At 40.6% G+C, this 15684-nt stretch overlaps 1 protein-coding gene across 2 annotated transcripts in view; it reads right to left on the bottom strand.

Moving 5' to 3' along the window:
- Positions 1 to 7249, bottom strand: part of ALDH1L2 (aldehyde dehydrogenase 1 family member L2) — a 61206-nt gene extending 53957 nt beyond the window's left edge. For both annotated transcript variants that reach the window (XM_039252883.1, XM_039252884.1), the window contains exons 1-2: positions 7130 to 7249; positions 447 to 591 (exon numbers count right to left, since the gene is read on the bottom strand). In XM_039252883.1, coding sequence (XP_039108814.1) covers positions 447 to 591; positions 7130 to 7177 — 193 coding nt within the window. In that variant the 5' untranslated portion in view covers positions 7178 to 7249. The remainder of the gene's footprint in view (positions 1 to 446; positions 592 to 7129) is intronic.
- Positions 7250 to 15684: the final 8435 nt, after the last annotated feature.

The raw sequence follows: 15684 nt of genomic DNA, 5'->3' as shown, positions 1-15684 counted from the left end.
TTCGGGGGGAGTCAAAAGTTATATGTGGATTTGACCGCACATCAATTTCTATTATTGGATGTCGTCCGCCCTTCAATTCCACTGGCACCTCTGCATAAGACATTATTCTATATACTCCATAACACCTTTGGAAAGTCACAAATGTAGTTCAGAAAAAACATATGCCTGAAAATTTCTCTGAGGCGCCTTGGAGGTAAGTGGAGAAATTCTTAATACAATAGGAGCCTGCACCTTTGTCTTGGGGCCCACAGACAAGGGAGAATTTTTGAGTCTGCAAATAGACTTAACTTGAGAAGACTTTGAATAGGCAGAGCGCTTGTGTCAGAACCCAAGGGTGAGCAGGTAGTCTGGTTCCTTGGGAGCTGTAGCAAAGAGGTAGAACTTTAGAAATGCTAACAAGGCATAAGGGGTCTGAGCTGGGGCCCACTGTTCCAAGATACACTCACCCAGAGGGTCAGTTTTGCCATCCTTGTCTGGAACTGTGAATACGCCCACAACTCGATGGCCCTCTTTGCGGAGGTGACTGTAGACTTCCTGTCCAAAGAGGCTCTGACCAATAAGTGCCAACTTCAGCTTGTTTTTGAAATAAGCCTGTGAAACAATTCAATGATGACAGACATTGGAATGGTTAGAAGACATATGGATAATAAACACTCTTTTTTCAATCACACAAGATGACTTGAGGAAAGAAATATACAAAGATCTACAAAATAAAATTTTTATTGGCACACACTGAACCTAGGCTACGTTATATATAAATAGTGAAAACAATATCACACATATTCTTCTTTTCCCCTTTGCTCTAATTCCCCTGATTTTTCATCATAATCATCGGGATTGCATGTATTTTACAAGTCATGCCAACTCCTCAGTGAAATGAAGCCAGATGTTTACAAATAAGGTAAGTTTCATAGTTCAAAGGAATTTAACTCTGAGCAAGATCATTATCAATATAATCATGCTTTTACAGCCCTGCAACATAGAAAGAACTGGACTATCTCTCAACTAACATGCTGAGGCCGAGAACTAACATGTGGTGTAACACAGGGGCCACAAGCAGACCCTAGAGCTAAACTATCTGAGGCCAAAATCTAGTGCCACTCCTGGTTAGCTGCGTGGCCTTAAACAAGCAACGAACTTCTGTTGTCTTTTTTCTTTGCCTGTAAAATGGGAGTAATAACATCAACCTCACACATTTGTGATTGAAGTAGATGACTTAATATGTTAAGAGGCTCAATGCAGTATCTGACACAGGACTGTTTTGGTAAAAGCTACAATTATCTCTTAGAGGTTTTGCTACATCCTATACACAGTTCCATGTTTCTTTATATAGTCCAGAATTCCAAAATCCTGAGTTAAGTGGCCCAAACTCCTCAGGCCTCAAAACCTGGATTGCTAATGGAATGTTCTTTTTGTTTTTATTTATTTATTTTAATGTTTATTTTTGAAGGAAGGAGACAGAGTGGGAGCAGGAGAGGGGCAGAGAGAGAAAGAGACACAGAATCGGAAGCAGGCTCCAGGCTTTGAGCTGTCAGCACAGAGCCCGACGCGAGCTCGAACTCAGGAGCTGTGAGATCATGACCTGAGCCGAAGTCGGATGCCCAACCGACTGAGCCACCCAGGCACCCCTGGAATATCCTTTTTACTCCTCAATAGGTTTCTTGTAAGTTTGTGCACATTCTATTTGGGTTCAAACTTGATCTGGACTGACATATTCCTATTTATAATCTTTATTTAACATATTTTTAAGGACTATATGAATATTTGTATTTTTTGCTGCAGAAAAATCAATGTGTTTGGTTACAGATACTGTCCCAGACCCTGCTGTGAATTATATGTAATGTACTGTGTACCACATTAACTTTCTAAAATGTGAGTAATTCTGAATCCCTAAATATTTTGTCCCTCAGGTTTCAAAACTTTTTAAAAATGTTTATTTACTTAATTTGAGAGAGAGAGAGAAAGAGAACATGAGTGGCGGAGGGACAAAGAGAGACACAGAATCTGAAGCAGGCTGCAGGCTCTGAGTTGTCAGCACAGAGCCTGATGTGGGGCTTGAACCCATGAACTGAGGGATCATGACCTGAGCTGAAGTTGGATGCTCAACCAACTGAGCCACCCAGGTGCCCCTGTCCTTCAGGTTTCAGGTAAAGAATTAAGGCCTGCACATCACTTCATTTCATTTAATCATTGCAACTATTATGTTTGATTATCTCCCATTTTATACTATTTTATGAATGAAGAAACCACAGCTCAGAAGTGTCAATTATATCCCCAAGGTCATATTGGCAAAAAAGGAGGAGAGGTGAGACTTGAATCCAGGTCTCTCTGACTCCAAACCCTACGTATGCACTTAGAAATAAAGTAATAAAAATGAACTCCCACCAACCCATCTCTTTTTTCTTCTTTTTAGATTAACACTGATGTAGGAAATAGGATAGAGCACTATCAAGAAATACAGACACCATATAAACGAGTAGTGCTGAGGGGTTGTAGGGTTGTTTTTTTAAATTTTTTAACATTTATTCATTTTTGGGAGAGAGAAATAGGGTACAAGTGGGGGAGGGGCAGAGAGAGAGGGAGACACAGAATCAGAAGGAGGCTCCAGGCTCTGAGCTGTCAGCACAGAGCCTGACGCGGGGCTCGAACCCACGAGTGGTGAGATCATGACCTGGGCCGAAGTCAGACCCTTAACAGACTGAGCCACCCAGCTGCCCCAAAGCGGGGGTTGTAGTTTTAAAGAACTCTCTTTAAGCAATTATACCTCCTGTAAATTCCCCCAAAATGGAACCTTCCGCAAAGCTAAGGTAACACGTCGACATGATGACTGTTAAGACAGTGACGAAAAGCCGCAGTTTAGATGCAGGATTGTGAGTGTAGAGACAGTAATCAGAAGGTCATGACTTCACGTGCACACTCCTCCCTGTTAGAACATGGCTCCGCAGGGGGCCTGGGTGGCTCTGCCCCGGACTTCGGCTCAGGTCACGATCTCATGGTTCATGAGTTTGAGCCCCACATCGGGGCTCTGTGCTGACAGCTCAAAGCCTGGAGCCAGCTTCAGATTCTGTGTGTCCCTCTCTCTCTGCCCCTTCCCCGCTCATGCTCTCTCTCCCCTTCAAAAATAAATAAACCTTTAAAAAAATAAAAGAATTTGGCTCCTCAGTACTTGGATTTAGATTTTTTTTTCCTTCACTCTAAATAGGATTCTTTAATGTTCTAAAAAGTCATTCTAAATTAGTTAAGCCTCACTGTGAAGATTTGATTATGAGGAAACAATTTCCCCTTATTTCCCACTCTACTAAAGGCGTAGACAACATCCCATTTTAGGCATGAACTTAAAAGCATATGGGTTCACATGTTCCCTGTAATTGAGCTGATAATTAAAACAATGAAGCTTTGACTTTAAAAATTCTTTCCCAGAGCCAGCCAAAGTTTCTATCCCCAAAGAGTCTACAGCTTCAACATCTAACAAATATTTTCAAACAAACAGATTAACTCTGTAACAATAGCACAGTTTGCCTGCAGATAATACATAACTATTTCATTTATTCTCACCAAAAAAATCAAAATGCTCTATAAGCATTCCCTCTCCAAATCCTACTGTTTATGCTGGGCTTGAATTAGAACCGACATGTTGGCTATCTTGAAAATCTGGCTTTGCCTCACGCCACTACAAGCTCGAAATATTTTAAGACTTCTAAAATACTGCTCTTAGCAGACAAAAAAGTCAAGAAGCTTGAGCTGATTCAAATGTAACGCAGTACTCAGCTGTCACCTGGTTATTTGGAGTTCAATTCCGGATTCCACATTCCTCTAGAAAGACAGCATCTAAAGAAATGTCAGTATTTCTGGAAATGCTACATTCACTGAAACGGTTTCTGAGCTTCATGCTAACGCCGAGGCTACAAAGGTGAGTTGCCAACACTGAGACATGTTCGGATTTTATGATGATCAGTGCGTTTCTAATGAGTTAGCATAATTCCAAAACACCAGACTGGGATATTCTACCTTAGTCTTATTTCTCCAAGGATGATCTGAGGACTGATGTACATTGTGTTAGCTGATGTACACTCACTGGTGTACACTGGGGTGACTGTGCTAGAATCAGCAGGGAGGATGCGCCACTTTTGTGTGGGCACAATTAAAATATGGTATGAAGTTGAATTTGAGGGTCCTAAAAACAAACTAGAGGCCAAAGCAGGGGATCAGGTAATTTAGAAACAAGGACCTGGTTGCTAGAGTTAGGGTATAAACCAGTACTTGGTTCCAAGAAGTAAGGAGGGGTCCAACCTCTTAAATTGGATCATAAAGTAACCTCAAGTTCCAGACTAAGGCCATGAGTCCAGAACCACCAAACAGACTTGTCCCAGACATTGGCAGAGGAAGCTAATTTACAGAGTGCCAAATACATATGAAGGCTAAATAATCCGCACCATGGGGAGAAATTAAAGAACAGTGAACCAGGCAAGATAATGGAGTGCATGACGCTAACTAATAGATAAAGGGTTTCATTGCTATGTATAGTTGCTGTAGTTAAAAAGATCCAGCCACATGATTAAGCCAAAATCATTAAATATTTCTGTGTCTACTTCTTTAAGACAGAGAGTGGAAAAATCAATTCTATCAGGAAGTGTTATAAACTAGCTTTCCCACTGGATTTTGCTAGGTTCTAAGAAATTTCTTGTCATTCTTTTTTTTTTCCATTCTGCTTTAATACCAAACTCAAAAGCACTGTGTGATTTTTTCACTTTAAAGATGAAGGTATAATTTACATGCAGTAAAATACACCCTTTTCAATGTATAGTTCTGTGAGTTTTGACAGTCACCTAACCACTGCTACAATCAAGATAAAGAATAGTTCCTTCACTCCCCCCCCCAAATTCCTTCATGCCCTTTGAAAGACATATATCTCTTATAGCCAATTCTTCCTCTATCTCCAGCCCCTAAAACTACTGATCTTTGTTCTATCGCTGTATAGTTCTACTCTTTCCAAAATGTCTGATAAACAGAATCATAATACCTAGCCTTTTGTGTCCATCTTCCACATTTGAGTTTCATCCATGCTATTATACACACCAGTAGTTCATTCCTCTTTCTTTTTTTGAGTGGGATTCCCATGTAGGGATGGATTTATCCACTGTTTATCCTGTCACCAGATGAAGGAGATTTAGGTTTTTTCCAATTTTTTGGTGATAATGAATAATGCCTCTATAAGCATTCATAAATAGGTATTTGTGTGAACATAAGTTTTCACTTCTCTTGGGTAAATATGTGGAGTGCAATTGCTGGATCATGTTATAGGTATATGTTTAACTTTATAAAAAATCACCAGTTTTCCAAAGTGGCTGTACCTTTTTATGCTCCCACTAGCCATGTTTGATTTTGTTTGTTTTTTTTTTAATTTTTTAATGTTTTATTTATTTCTGAGAGAGAGAGAGAGAGCATGAGCAGGGGAGGGTCAGAGAGAGAGATACAGAATCTGAAACAGGCTCCAGCACAGAGTCCGATGTGGGGCTCGAACCCAGAAACCTGAGATCATTACCTGAGCTGAAGTCGGATGCTCAACTGACTGAGCCACCCAGGCCCCCCTAGCCATGTTTGATTTTGAACAATTCTTAATAGAATACCGTCCAAAGGATTGATCCCTATTCTCTATGGAGTAAAATATCTCACACACTTCAGCTGTTCCATGTGTTCCTTTTGGCCATGGAAGAACCTGTCATCTTCCCAACCAGATGTCACTGGTCTTTCACATGTCCTCCTGGGTACAGTCAGACCCGGACCCCTGACCGTGCTTGGTGCTTCCCCACATGTATATTTCTGTTTATGTCATTTGCCACCTGGGATGTTCAACTTTTAATACTGAAATCTTACGTAAACCCCACTATTGTAATCTTTTCATTCTCTGAGACTTCCTTCTGCTCTCCAAAAAAGACAACTCAGTGAGAGGTGTTGATAGAGGAGGCCAGTAAAATAGGCAGGCACAAGCCCTTGCTCTCTGTGACATTCAATCCATATTCCCAGGTGCCACGTGGCAGGAGAAAGCTAAGGAGCAGTCCAGAGCAAGCAAAGGCTCTTCAAGAGCAGGTTTCTTTTCTTTTCTTTTTTTTTTTAAAGGATGAATACTCCCCCAAATAACGAGGACTGGATGGGGTAAAGTAAATCCTCATTATCTGGGGTTGTCTGGGAGACAAAAGCTTTTCCACGTATGCAACGTTCTGCCGGCTCTGGGTGCTATTCAAGACTTCTCTCTGCCTTCAAGTTTCTTAGGTCTGGATTTGTAAACACGCACATATGGCTTTGGCAAAGAAGAGGAATAGAAAAACAAGTTCTTTCACAGACCAGGAAGCATGTACTTCCTAGAAAAGAGATGATGTACATGACATGATTTTTTTTTTCTTCCCTAAACAGTTTAGAGTCTGCCTAGATGCAGGGAGGCATCTCTCCCCCGAGGTCACATGCAACGTGTCTGCTCTCTTTCCATTCTGGAGGAGCTGATGCAATTCCAAGGCGCGGGGCTGGGCCACAGCTCTGTTCTTACGCTACAGTTTAACAATGTTCCAGGGTGGCTGCTTCTGCAGCGCCTGGTGATCTAGCAATCTTGCCGCCTGCCGCCTGCAACTCGGGAAAAATGAACTTGCAGCCACCAGTTCCAAGGGTCATAATCTGAATGGACCCTGAATGCCGGTGCTCCCACCTCCCAGGCCGCCCAGAACCACGCCGCTGACCTGAATACTATTCTCCAGAAACGGTTTCGGTCCTGTACTTCAGCTCCATCTCGTAGCCAGGGATCTCATCATTGAAAGGAAAGAAGGAAAGGAAGCTGACCCTGTCCCCCTTGCCAAGTGACTGTCCCCCACCCCGTCAATCCCAGCCAGACCGCAGACGTTCAAAAGCCGCATCCTCAGCCCCTTCCCCGGACAAGACAATGGCTCGCCTGACAAGCCATACTCAAGACCCTCTCCGGATCCTTCTCTGCAGTCTCCCAGTTTTAAAAACGCTGTCTTGGCTTTTAGCAAAGCCTGAATATCGCTGCCCAGCCCCAGCCCCGCCGCCAGGCCCTCCCGCCCGGAGGTCTGGAAAAGCAGTCCCGGTGAGAGCCAGGAGGCTCGCCCGGGGCCAGACTCACCCGGCCGGTGGAGAAGCGCCGGAGCGCCTGGCTGCCCCGCCACAGCATGCTGGAAGGGAGCGCCCGGGCGGCGGCGCCTTGGCCTGCAGCCCCAGAGCGCCGGGCAGCCTCGAGAGCTGCTCGCGGGGTCCGCCAGTCCCGGGACCGGACGACGGCCCGCCCCCTCGGCTGGCACGGCCCCGCCTCCTCAGCTGGCAGGGCTCGGGTGGCCAATCCCCTGCGACTGGGCGGGGCGTGCGCCGGCCGCTGGGAGGCGCTAGGCCCCAGTCCGGGTGCCAAGCTGGTACCCAGCGGGAGGGGTTTCCAGTTGTGGCCCAGGTACTTACCAGCTGGGACATCGGCAACCTGTTACTCAAACCCTGTGAGGAGCACAGGGATTTGCCTTATTAATGGTCAACCTGACACCCCAAGTCATGTCCGTACAGTCCTGAGAATGCAGATAGGAAAGATAAAGGGTGGGGACACCTAGCTATATAGGATCCTGCTACTTATCTTGTAAGCTGATAAGAGTATTTAATGAGAGACTGTGTATAAAGCACTTGGCGAAGGGCCTGGCACACAGCTGGTCCCCAATAGATGATAGACAGACATAGATAGATACCCACTGTTTCCCCTCATCTCTCTAGAAGAAATGCTCCTTTAGTTAAGCACTCGTCTCAAACGGATCACCTTAGCCTGGCATTCAAGGTCATCTGCAATTTGGCATGTTCTCTTATTTCTTGCTGCTCCTTTGCACATATAATTTAGCGTAACTCTCGTGCTTGCTGATCTTTTTTCCTGGACAATGCTTCCCAGCAAAGCTTGTCACCTGTCACTGTCACTTGTCACCATCTCAGCATGACCAAATTCCTTCTTTTCTTAAAGGTATAGCTTAAACGCTGCCTCCGGGAGGCATTTTTTCCTGATTCTTTCCTCCCTTAACCCTCTTACTCACCTAAAGTAATCTTTAATTCCTTTAAACTGGGAAAGATTTTTGTCTATGTATCTCTTCTGACATCTCAGTCTGTCATTGGTATTTGTGTACCTGTCATCTTCTCTCCCGGAAACTCCTTGCAAGCTGAGTTCATGTCTGATTTATCAAGATTCACACTATCTAGCACTAAGCAGAGTTCAAAAAGCACATGTTAAAAGAGAGAATGAATGAATGTGTTTAAGAAGGAGAGAGAAAAAATAAACATCCTTAATGTTTGGAGAATTGCAGCAAACATCTAGAGTTTTGCTCTGGGAATTACCCATTTCCAATTAAACCCATTTCCCTGACTGCATATTGTGACTTCTTATTTCTTTTAAACTTCCAAATACTGATAATCATTTTATTTGTTCTGATTTATGTATATAGGGAAGGGTGGGCAAGGAGTGTGTCTTTTTCTGAATAGGGGTTCCATAGTTATATTCTCCAGTTCCCAACTCTAGGAAGTATAGAGTTTATGTCTACCCACATATAATGAAATATTAATGATGTATAAGATTCTCTTCTGTAAGAATCAAAGATATAGTTCCCTTGATAACTCATGGTTACATCAGAAGTAATTACACTTTGACGAACAAAAAACCCTACCAATCTAGACTTTTATACACAGCAAAAATGAAGATGAAATAAAGTCATTTTTATGTCTCTCAAACAAAAACTTGAGAGAAACCGAGGAAGGAAAATTTCCAAATTCATTCTATGAGACCAGCACTACCCCAATACCAAAACCAGACAAAGACACTATTAAAAAAGAAAACTACAGGGCAGTATCTCTGATGAACATAGATACATAAATCCTCAACAAAATATTGGCAAGCCAAATCTAACAACACATTTGAAAAATCATTCATCATGATCAAGTGGAATTTGAGGGATGAAAGAGTGGTTCAATATTTGCAAATCAATCAGTGTGATACATCACATTAACAAGAGGAAGGATAAAAACCATATAATCATCTCAATAAATGTAGAAAAAGCATTTAATAAAAAACACCATCCACTCACGACAAAAACTTTCAATAAAGTGGGTTTAGAGGCAATATACCTCAATACAATAAAGGCCATTATGAAAAGCCCACAGCTAACATTATACTCAATGGTGAAAAACTTTAAGCTTTTCCTCTAAGATCAGGGATAAGATGAGAATGTCCATTCTCACCACTTTCATCCACTTTCACTCAGTATACTATTGGAAGTCCTAGTTGTAGTAATCAGACAATAAAAAGAAATAAAAGGCATCCCAAAATTGGTAAGGAAGAAATAAAACTGTCACAATTTGCAGATGACATGATACTATATATAGAAAACTGTAATGAGTCCATCAAAAAACTGTAAGAACTGATAAATGAATTTAGTAAAGTTGAAGGGTACAAAACTAATATACAGAAATGTGTTGCAATTCTATACACTAATAACAAAGTTGCAGAAAGAGAGATTATGAAAACAATCCCATTTATAATTGCACCAAAAAGAATAAAATAACTAGGGATAAATTTAGCCAAGGAGGTGAAAGACCTATAGTCTAAAAGCTGTAAGATACTGATGAAAGAAATTGAAAGCAACACAAACAAATGGAAAGATTTACCATACCCATGGATGGGAAGAATTAATATTGTTAAAATGTCAACACTACCCAAAGCAGTCTACAGATTCAAAGCAATCCCTATCAAACTGCCAGTAGTATTTTTCAGAGAATGGGAAAAAATAATCCTAAAATTTATAACTGAATAACCAAAGCAATCTTGAGAAAGAACAAAGTTGGAAGTATCACATCCCACATTTCAAGATATACTACAAAGCTACAGTAATCAAAACAATATGCTACTGGCACAAAAACAGAGACAAAGATTAACAAAATAGGATAGAGAGCCCAGAAATAAACCCACACCAACATAGTCAATTAATCTACAATGAAGGAGACAAAACATACAATGAAAAAAAGACTATTTTTATTAACTTGTGTTGAGAAAACTGGACAGCAACATGCAAAAGAATGAAACTGGACAACTTTCTTATACCATACACAAAAATTAACTCAAAATAGATTAAAGACCTAGAAGAGAGCACAGGCAGTAATGTCTCTTATGTCAATTGCAACAACATTTTTCTAGATATGTCTTCTGAGGCATATCAGAAGCAAAAATAAACTATTTGAAATACACCAAAATAAAGAGCTCTGCACAGCAAGGGAAACAATCAACAAAACAAAAAAACAACCTACTGAATGGGAGAAGATATTTGCAAATGACATATCTGATAAAGGGTTACTATCCAAAATATATAAAGAGCTTATACCACTCAACACCAACCCCCCCCAAATAATCCAATTAAAAAAATTAGCAGAGGATATGAACAGACATTTCTCCAGAGATGACATATGGATGGCCAACAGACACATGAAAAGATGCTCAACACCATTCTTCATCATCAGGGAAATACAAATCAAAACCAATAGAGATATCATGTCACACCTATCAGGATGGCTGGTATCAAAAAGGTAAGAAATAACAGGTGTTGGGGAGAATGTGGAGAAAAGGGAACCCTTGTGCACTATCAGTGAGAATGTAAATTGGTGCAGCTACTGTGGAAAACAATATGGAGAATCCTCAAGAAATGAAAAATACAAATATCATATGATCTAGTAATTATACTACTGGTTATTTGCCCAAGGAAAACAAAAACACAATTCAAAAAGATGTATGCACTCTTATTTTTATTGCAGCATTATTTATAAGAGCTAAGATATGGGAGCAATTCAAGTATTTATTAATAGATGAATGGATAAAGAAGTGATACACACACACACACAGAGGAGTATTACTTGGCCATAAAAAAGAATAAGATCTTTCCATTTGTGACACCATGGATGGACCTGGAGGGTTTTATGCTACGTGAATTAAGTTAAAGTCAAATACCAGATGATTTCACTTATATATGGAATCTGATAAACAAAACTAACAAACAAGCAAAACAGGCTGCTGTAATGGAACCTAAAGAATGTAGCAAACATTGTGGAAGAGATAGAAAAGAAATAGTGAGAATCCAAGACCTGACATCATTTGAATCCCGAAGCCAAATGCACGTGAAAGCCAACCCCTCCATTACATGTTTTAAAATTAACATACAGTAAAATTGATTTCACTTGTATACAGTTCTATGAGTTTTAACATATGTGAAGATTCATATAAGCAACGTTGCAATCAGATTACAGAAGAGTTCTATTCCTCACCCTAAAACTGCCCTGTTCCTTCGTAGTCTTGGCTATCAACCACACCTTCCTTAACCTTGATAATCTCTGCACTGTTCTCAACCACTGTAGTTTTATCTTTTTAAGACTGTCAAATAAATGGAATCACACAGTATATAACTTTGTAGATTTTCTTCATTCAGTACAATGCCCCAGAGATTTGTGCTCAAGTTAGGGATTTTCCAGATATTTTGAAATTTTTTTGTTATTGATTTCTAATATAATTCCATTGCAGTCGGAGAATATAACCATAAAATTTCAGTCCATTTAAATTCATTGAGACTTGTTTTATGGCCTAGCCTATGGCCTACCTTGCTGAGTATTCCTTCAATGAGATGAAGATATTTATAACAATTAGGAGGAAAAAAGAGGAAAGCAGTGCTCAGGAATGGTAGTAAAGATAATTGCAGCATTTATTTTGCATTTTCAATGTGTGGAGAAGCATTTTGAGTCCGTTACACACCCTGGAAGCAGCAGGGCCCGTTTGAGAAACTGCAAATGGTCTGGCATCCCAGCAGAGCAAAGTGAATGTAAATCAGGGAGTAGTTGAGGCAGAAAATTTAGAGAATAATCAAAGGGCAGGTTCGAAGAAGTCTTCTGTCCCATCCTATGAAGTGATAACTCCAAACAGAGGGCAATGGCAATCCACTGAAGGATTTAAAGTGGAGCATAACCTGATCAGATGGGTTTTGACAAACTTCACTTGGAGAACAGTATGAACAATGGAAAGAGAAGATCTGTCACAGGTCTACAGTAATTGTCCAGGTGAGAGATTCTTTTGGAAAGAAATATATGAATTAACACCTTAGGAATCTCTTTGACAGGCACACATAGGTCTCTGGGATGCATTATTATGTGAAATATCTCTAGTGAGTCATTACTGTCGACTTTCTATTGTTGGAAACATGCTTTAAATGTGTATTAACAACAAGCTCACCAAGACCGTAGCTCTGTCATATGTAAAAAGTGTTTTGGTATCGAATAAACTGGTACTTAAGTTCTGGGTATAAATGTTCAAGGCGAGAACTCCTGTAAACACCTTCTGTGGGCAGCTGTTTAAAGTTCTTTGAAGCTCTTAAAATAGTACAATGCTGTCTCTATAAAAAATTTTCCCTTCTATTTCCAAGCTTGCCTTCCAGGCACTACTGTTAAGAACAGAGAAAAGCAGAAAGAAGGAAATTTAATTCCTCAAAATGGTTATTTGCCTTCTGTAGACTAGGCCTGAAAAATATAAGACATCTGCTATAATAAATAACTTTCAATAGTACATGTCAGTTTATAGGGAATGTGCTTTTATTTCCCATCTAACAAAACTTGAAATTCTAGGTCCTAGAAATTTTTTTAAAGACATGTAAGATCAAGAGAAGCAATAAGATTTCTTTTAAAAATAAGGTTATAATGATTCAACATAGCAAACACTTTTATAGTATGCAGTTGGCATTGTTGTGTCTCATGTATAAACTTAATTAGTCCCCATAACAATCCAATGATGTATTTACTATTATCATTCCTATTTTACTTTTTTAATTTTTTAAAGTTTTATTTAAAAAATAAAAGAGAGGTCCTCCTCACTCTCACTCTCTCAAAATAAACATTTTTTTTAAAAAAGGAAAAAATCCAAGTTAGTTAAATTCTAGTTAACATACAGTGTAATAATGGTTTCAGGAGTAGAATTTAGTGATTCAACACTTACATATAACACTCACTGCTCATCTCAACAAATGCCCTCCTTAATGCCCATCACCCACTTAGCCCATCCCCCCACCCCACACCCCTCCAGCAACCCTCAGTTCTCTGTATTTAGGAGTCTCTTATGGTTTGTCTGTCTCTGTTATTATCTTATTTTTGCTTCCCTTCCCCTATGTTCATCTGTTTTGTTTATTAAATTCCACATGAGTGAGATCATATATTTCTTTCTCTGTGTTATTTCGCTTAGCATAATATATTCTAGTTCTATCCACATTGTTACAAATGGCAAGTATTAAATCTTTTTGATGGCTGAGCCCTTTGTAGATATATACCACATCTTTATTCATTCGTCAGCTGATAGACCTTTGGGCTCTTTCCATAATTTGGCTGTTGTCAGTAGCACTGCTATAATCATCAGGGTGCAAATGCTCCTTAGAATCAGTATTTTTTGTATCCTTTGGATAAATACCTAGTGGTGCAATTGCTGGGTCATAAGGTAGCTGTACTTTAATTTTTTAAGGAACGTCCATACTGTTTTCCAAAGTGACTGCATCAGTTTGCATTCTCACCAGCATTGCAAAAGTGTTCCCCTTTCTCTGCATCCTTGCCAACATCTGTTGTTTCCTGAATTGTTAAATTTAGCCATTCTGAGGTGTGAGGTGGTACCTCATTGTGGTTTTGATTTATATTTCCCTGATGATGAGTGATGTTGAGCATCTTTTCATGTGTTGGTTAGCCATCTGGATCTCTTCTTTGGAAAAGTGTCTGTTCATATCATTTCCATTTTAAAAATGAGGAAACTGAAGTTGTTACTTAGCCCCAGATCACATGACTAGTGACAGAGCTTTGATTTGGACATACACCATTTGGCTGTAGAAACTGTGTTCATTTTAGCATGACACTGCCTCTTGCCTCTGATTTATTAACTTTAATAGATTAGTGAATTTGCATATTCAAATTGCTCTGACCTGTAATTTCAATGTATCACAATGAGCTATGGGGAGATTAATTACAGTGATTAATACAAATGTGAAGAATACAGCAAGCTGAAGTCATGATCATGTGGAAAGTAAAAGGAGAAACATTTGTAGTGTCTGGGTGGTTCAGTCAGTTGAGCGTCGGGTGAGTTTAACCCTGAGGTTAGCAGTGCGGAGCCTTCATAGGATTCTCTCTGTCCCTCTCTCTCTCTGCCTCTACCTTCTGTTTTGCTCTCTTTCTCTCTCTCTCAAAATAAATAAATAAACATTTTTAAAGGAAAAAAATTTGCCAGTCGATAGGCACTTTACTGTTATTTTCAAGTTTTTTTTTTTTCCCTTTCTAAAATGCCCACTAAGACTGCAAGCATCCTCTGGGTGGGTTCCAACCGTCTTTGTCTTTTTTTTTTTTTTTTTTTCCATTATAATCTCTATATAGCATGGTTCCTGGTACTGAGTGGGCACTCAGATATCTGACCTACTGCAGATCCACCGGTCTCAGGGAATGCTCTTCCAGAGACCTTTTACCTGCTTTGATTAATTTAATTATTTTTGGTGTTGTTTTTTTTTTAAGATTTCAGAAGTAAGACTTTAATAAGCTCTCATTGTTAAAAGTTAAAAAAAATACATAAGGAGATAATAACAAAGCTTGAAAGTGCAGGCTTTAACCACTAATATGTACTCTTTTCCAGTTGACCACTGTCCTGTTTAATGTGATTTGAGTTCTCTCCCTATGCATTTACACGCACATATGCACAAACGCGTTTACATAAAATTATAAAGGTAACCGCAAACAGACATTATTCTGCAACTATCTTCTGTCAGTTTCTCATGTGTCTGTAATGTAGTTCAGTTTTAAAAACAGGTATCTAGTATCTCATAATATGGATATATTAAACTTCATGTAATTATTTTCTGTTGATGGACAGTAAGATCATTTCCTGGTGGTACGTGTTAAAAACCATGCAGCAATGAACACTGCTGTTCAAATATCTGCACACATGTAGAATTACAGGGTAACACAGATGTCTATTTGCGGAAAAGCCCATTTAGTTAGCATTTTGGAACACATTTAAATAGCATTTCTTCTCTCTCCCCCTCGGCTTTTTAAGAGGATGGGACCCAGGATAGTTGGGCGCAAGGTAAGCACAGTAGTAAAATTCCTCGCTTGGGTGTTGGTGAAGTAACTCTCCTCACACACCGTTTTTCCCTCAAGATCAATCAGCACAGGACTTACAAGAAGAGAGCGGCAGGAACCCTGATGGGCGGGGGGGTGCTTGGGGGGGACAGGGAGGGCGCTGGCAATTCGTGCTTCTTGTGAGAAGCGCCCGGACAGCGACTTTCTCGGGGACCACGCCCTCCCGTTCAGCCACTGGCGCGTCAGTTTTGCCCGTCCTAGACGGAGCAACTCCCCAGGTATGAACAATGGCCTGGAGACAGCAGGGCGAAGTTAAAGGCATCGATGTGTCTCGAGATGTGAAGCGAACGGCGGCGAGGACCGAGTCCCGACGGGAGGACGCCGCTAGCACCGCCGCTGCAGCGGCCGCCTCCGGCCACCGCGGACGACTCGCTTTCCCAGCAGCCCCCGCGGCCCACAGGGGCCTTGAGCCCGGCCTGCCCTCGCGAGCGGGGGCGGGGCCGGGGCCGGAAGTCACGTGCCGTGACAGCCGCCCGG

The sequence above is a fragment of the Hyaena hyaena genome, unplaced genomic scaffold (genome assembly GCF_003009895.1).
Source record: "Hyaena hyaena isolate Hyena2069 unplaced genomic scaffold, ASM300989v1 scaffold_432, whole genome shotgun sequence".
NCBI classification, from domain to species: domain Eukaryota; kingdom Metazoa; phylum Chordata; class Mammalia; order Carnivora; family Hyaenidae; genus Hyaena; species Hyaena hyaena.
The sequence above is the reverse complement of the archived record's forward strand: the minus strand, read 5'-3'. Positions and strand labels throughout refer to the sequence as shown.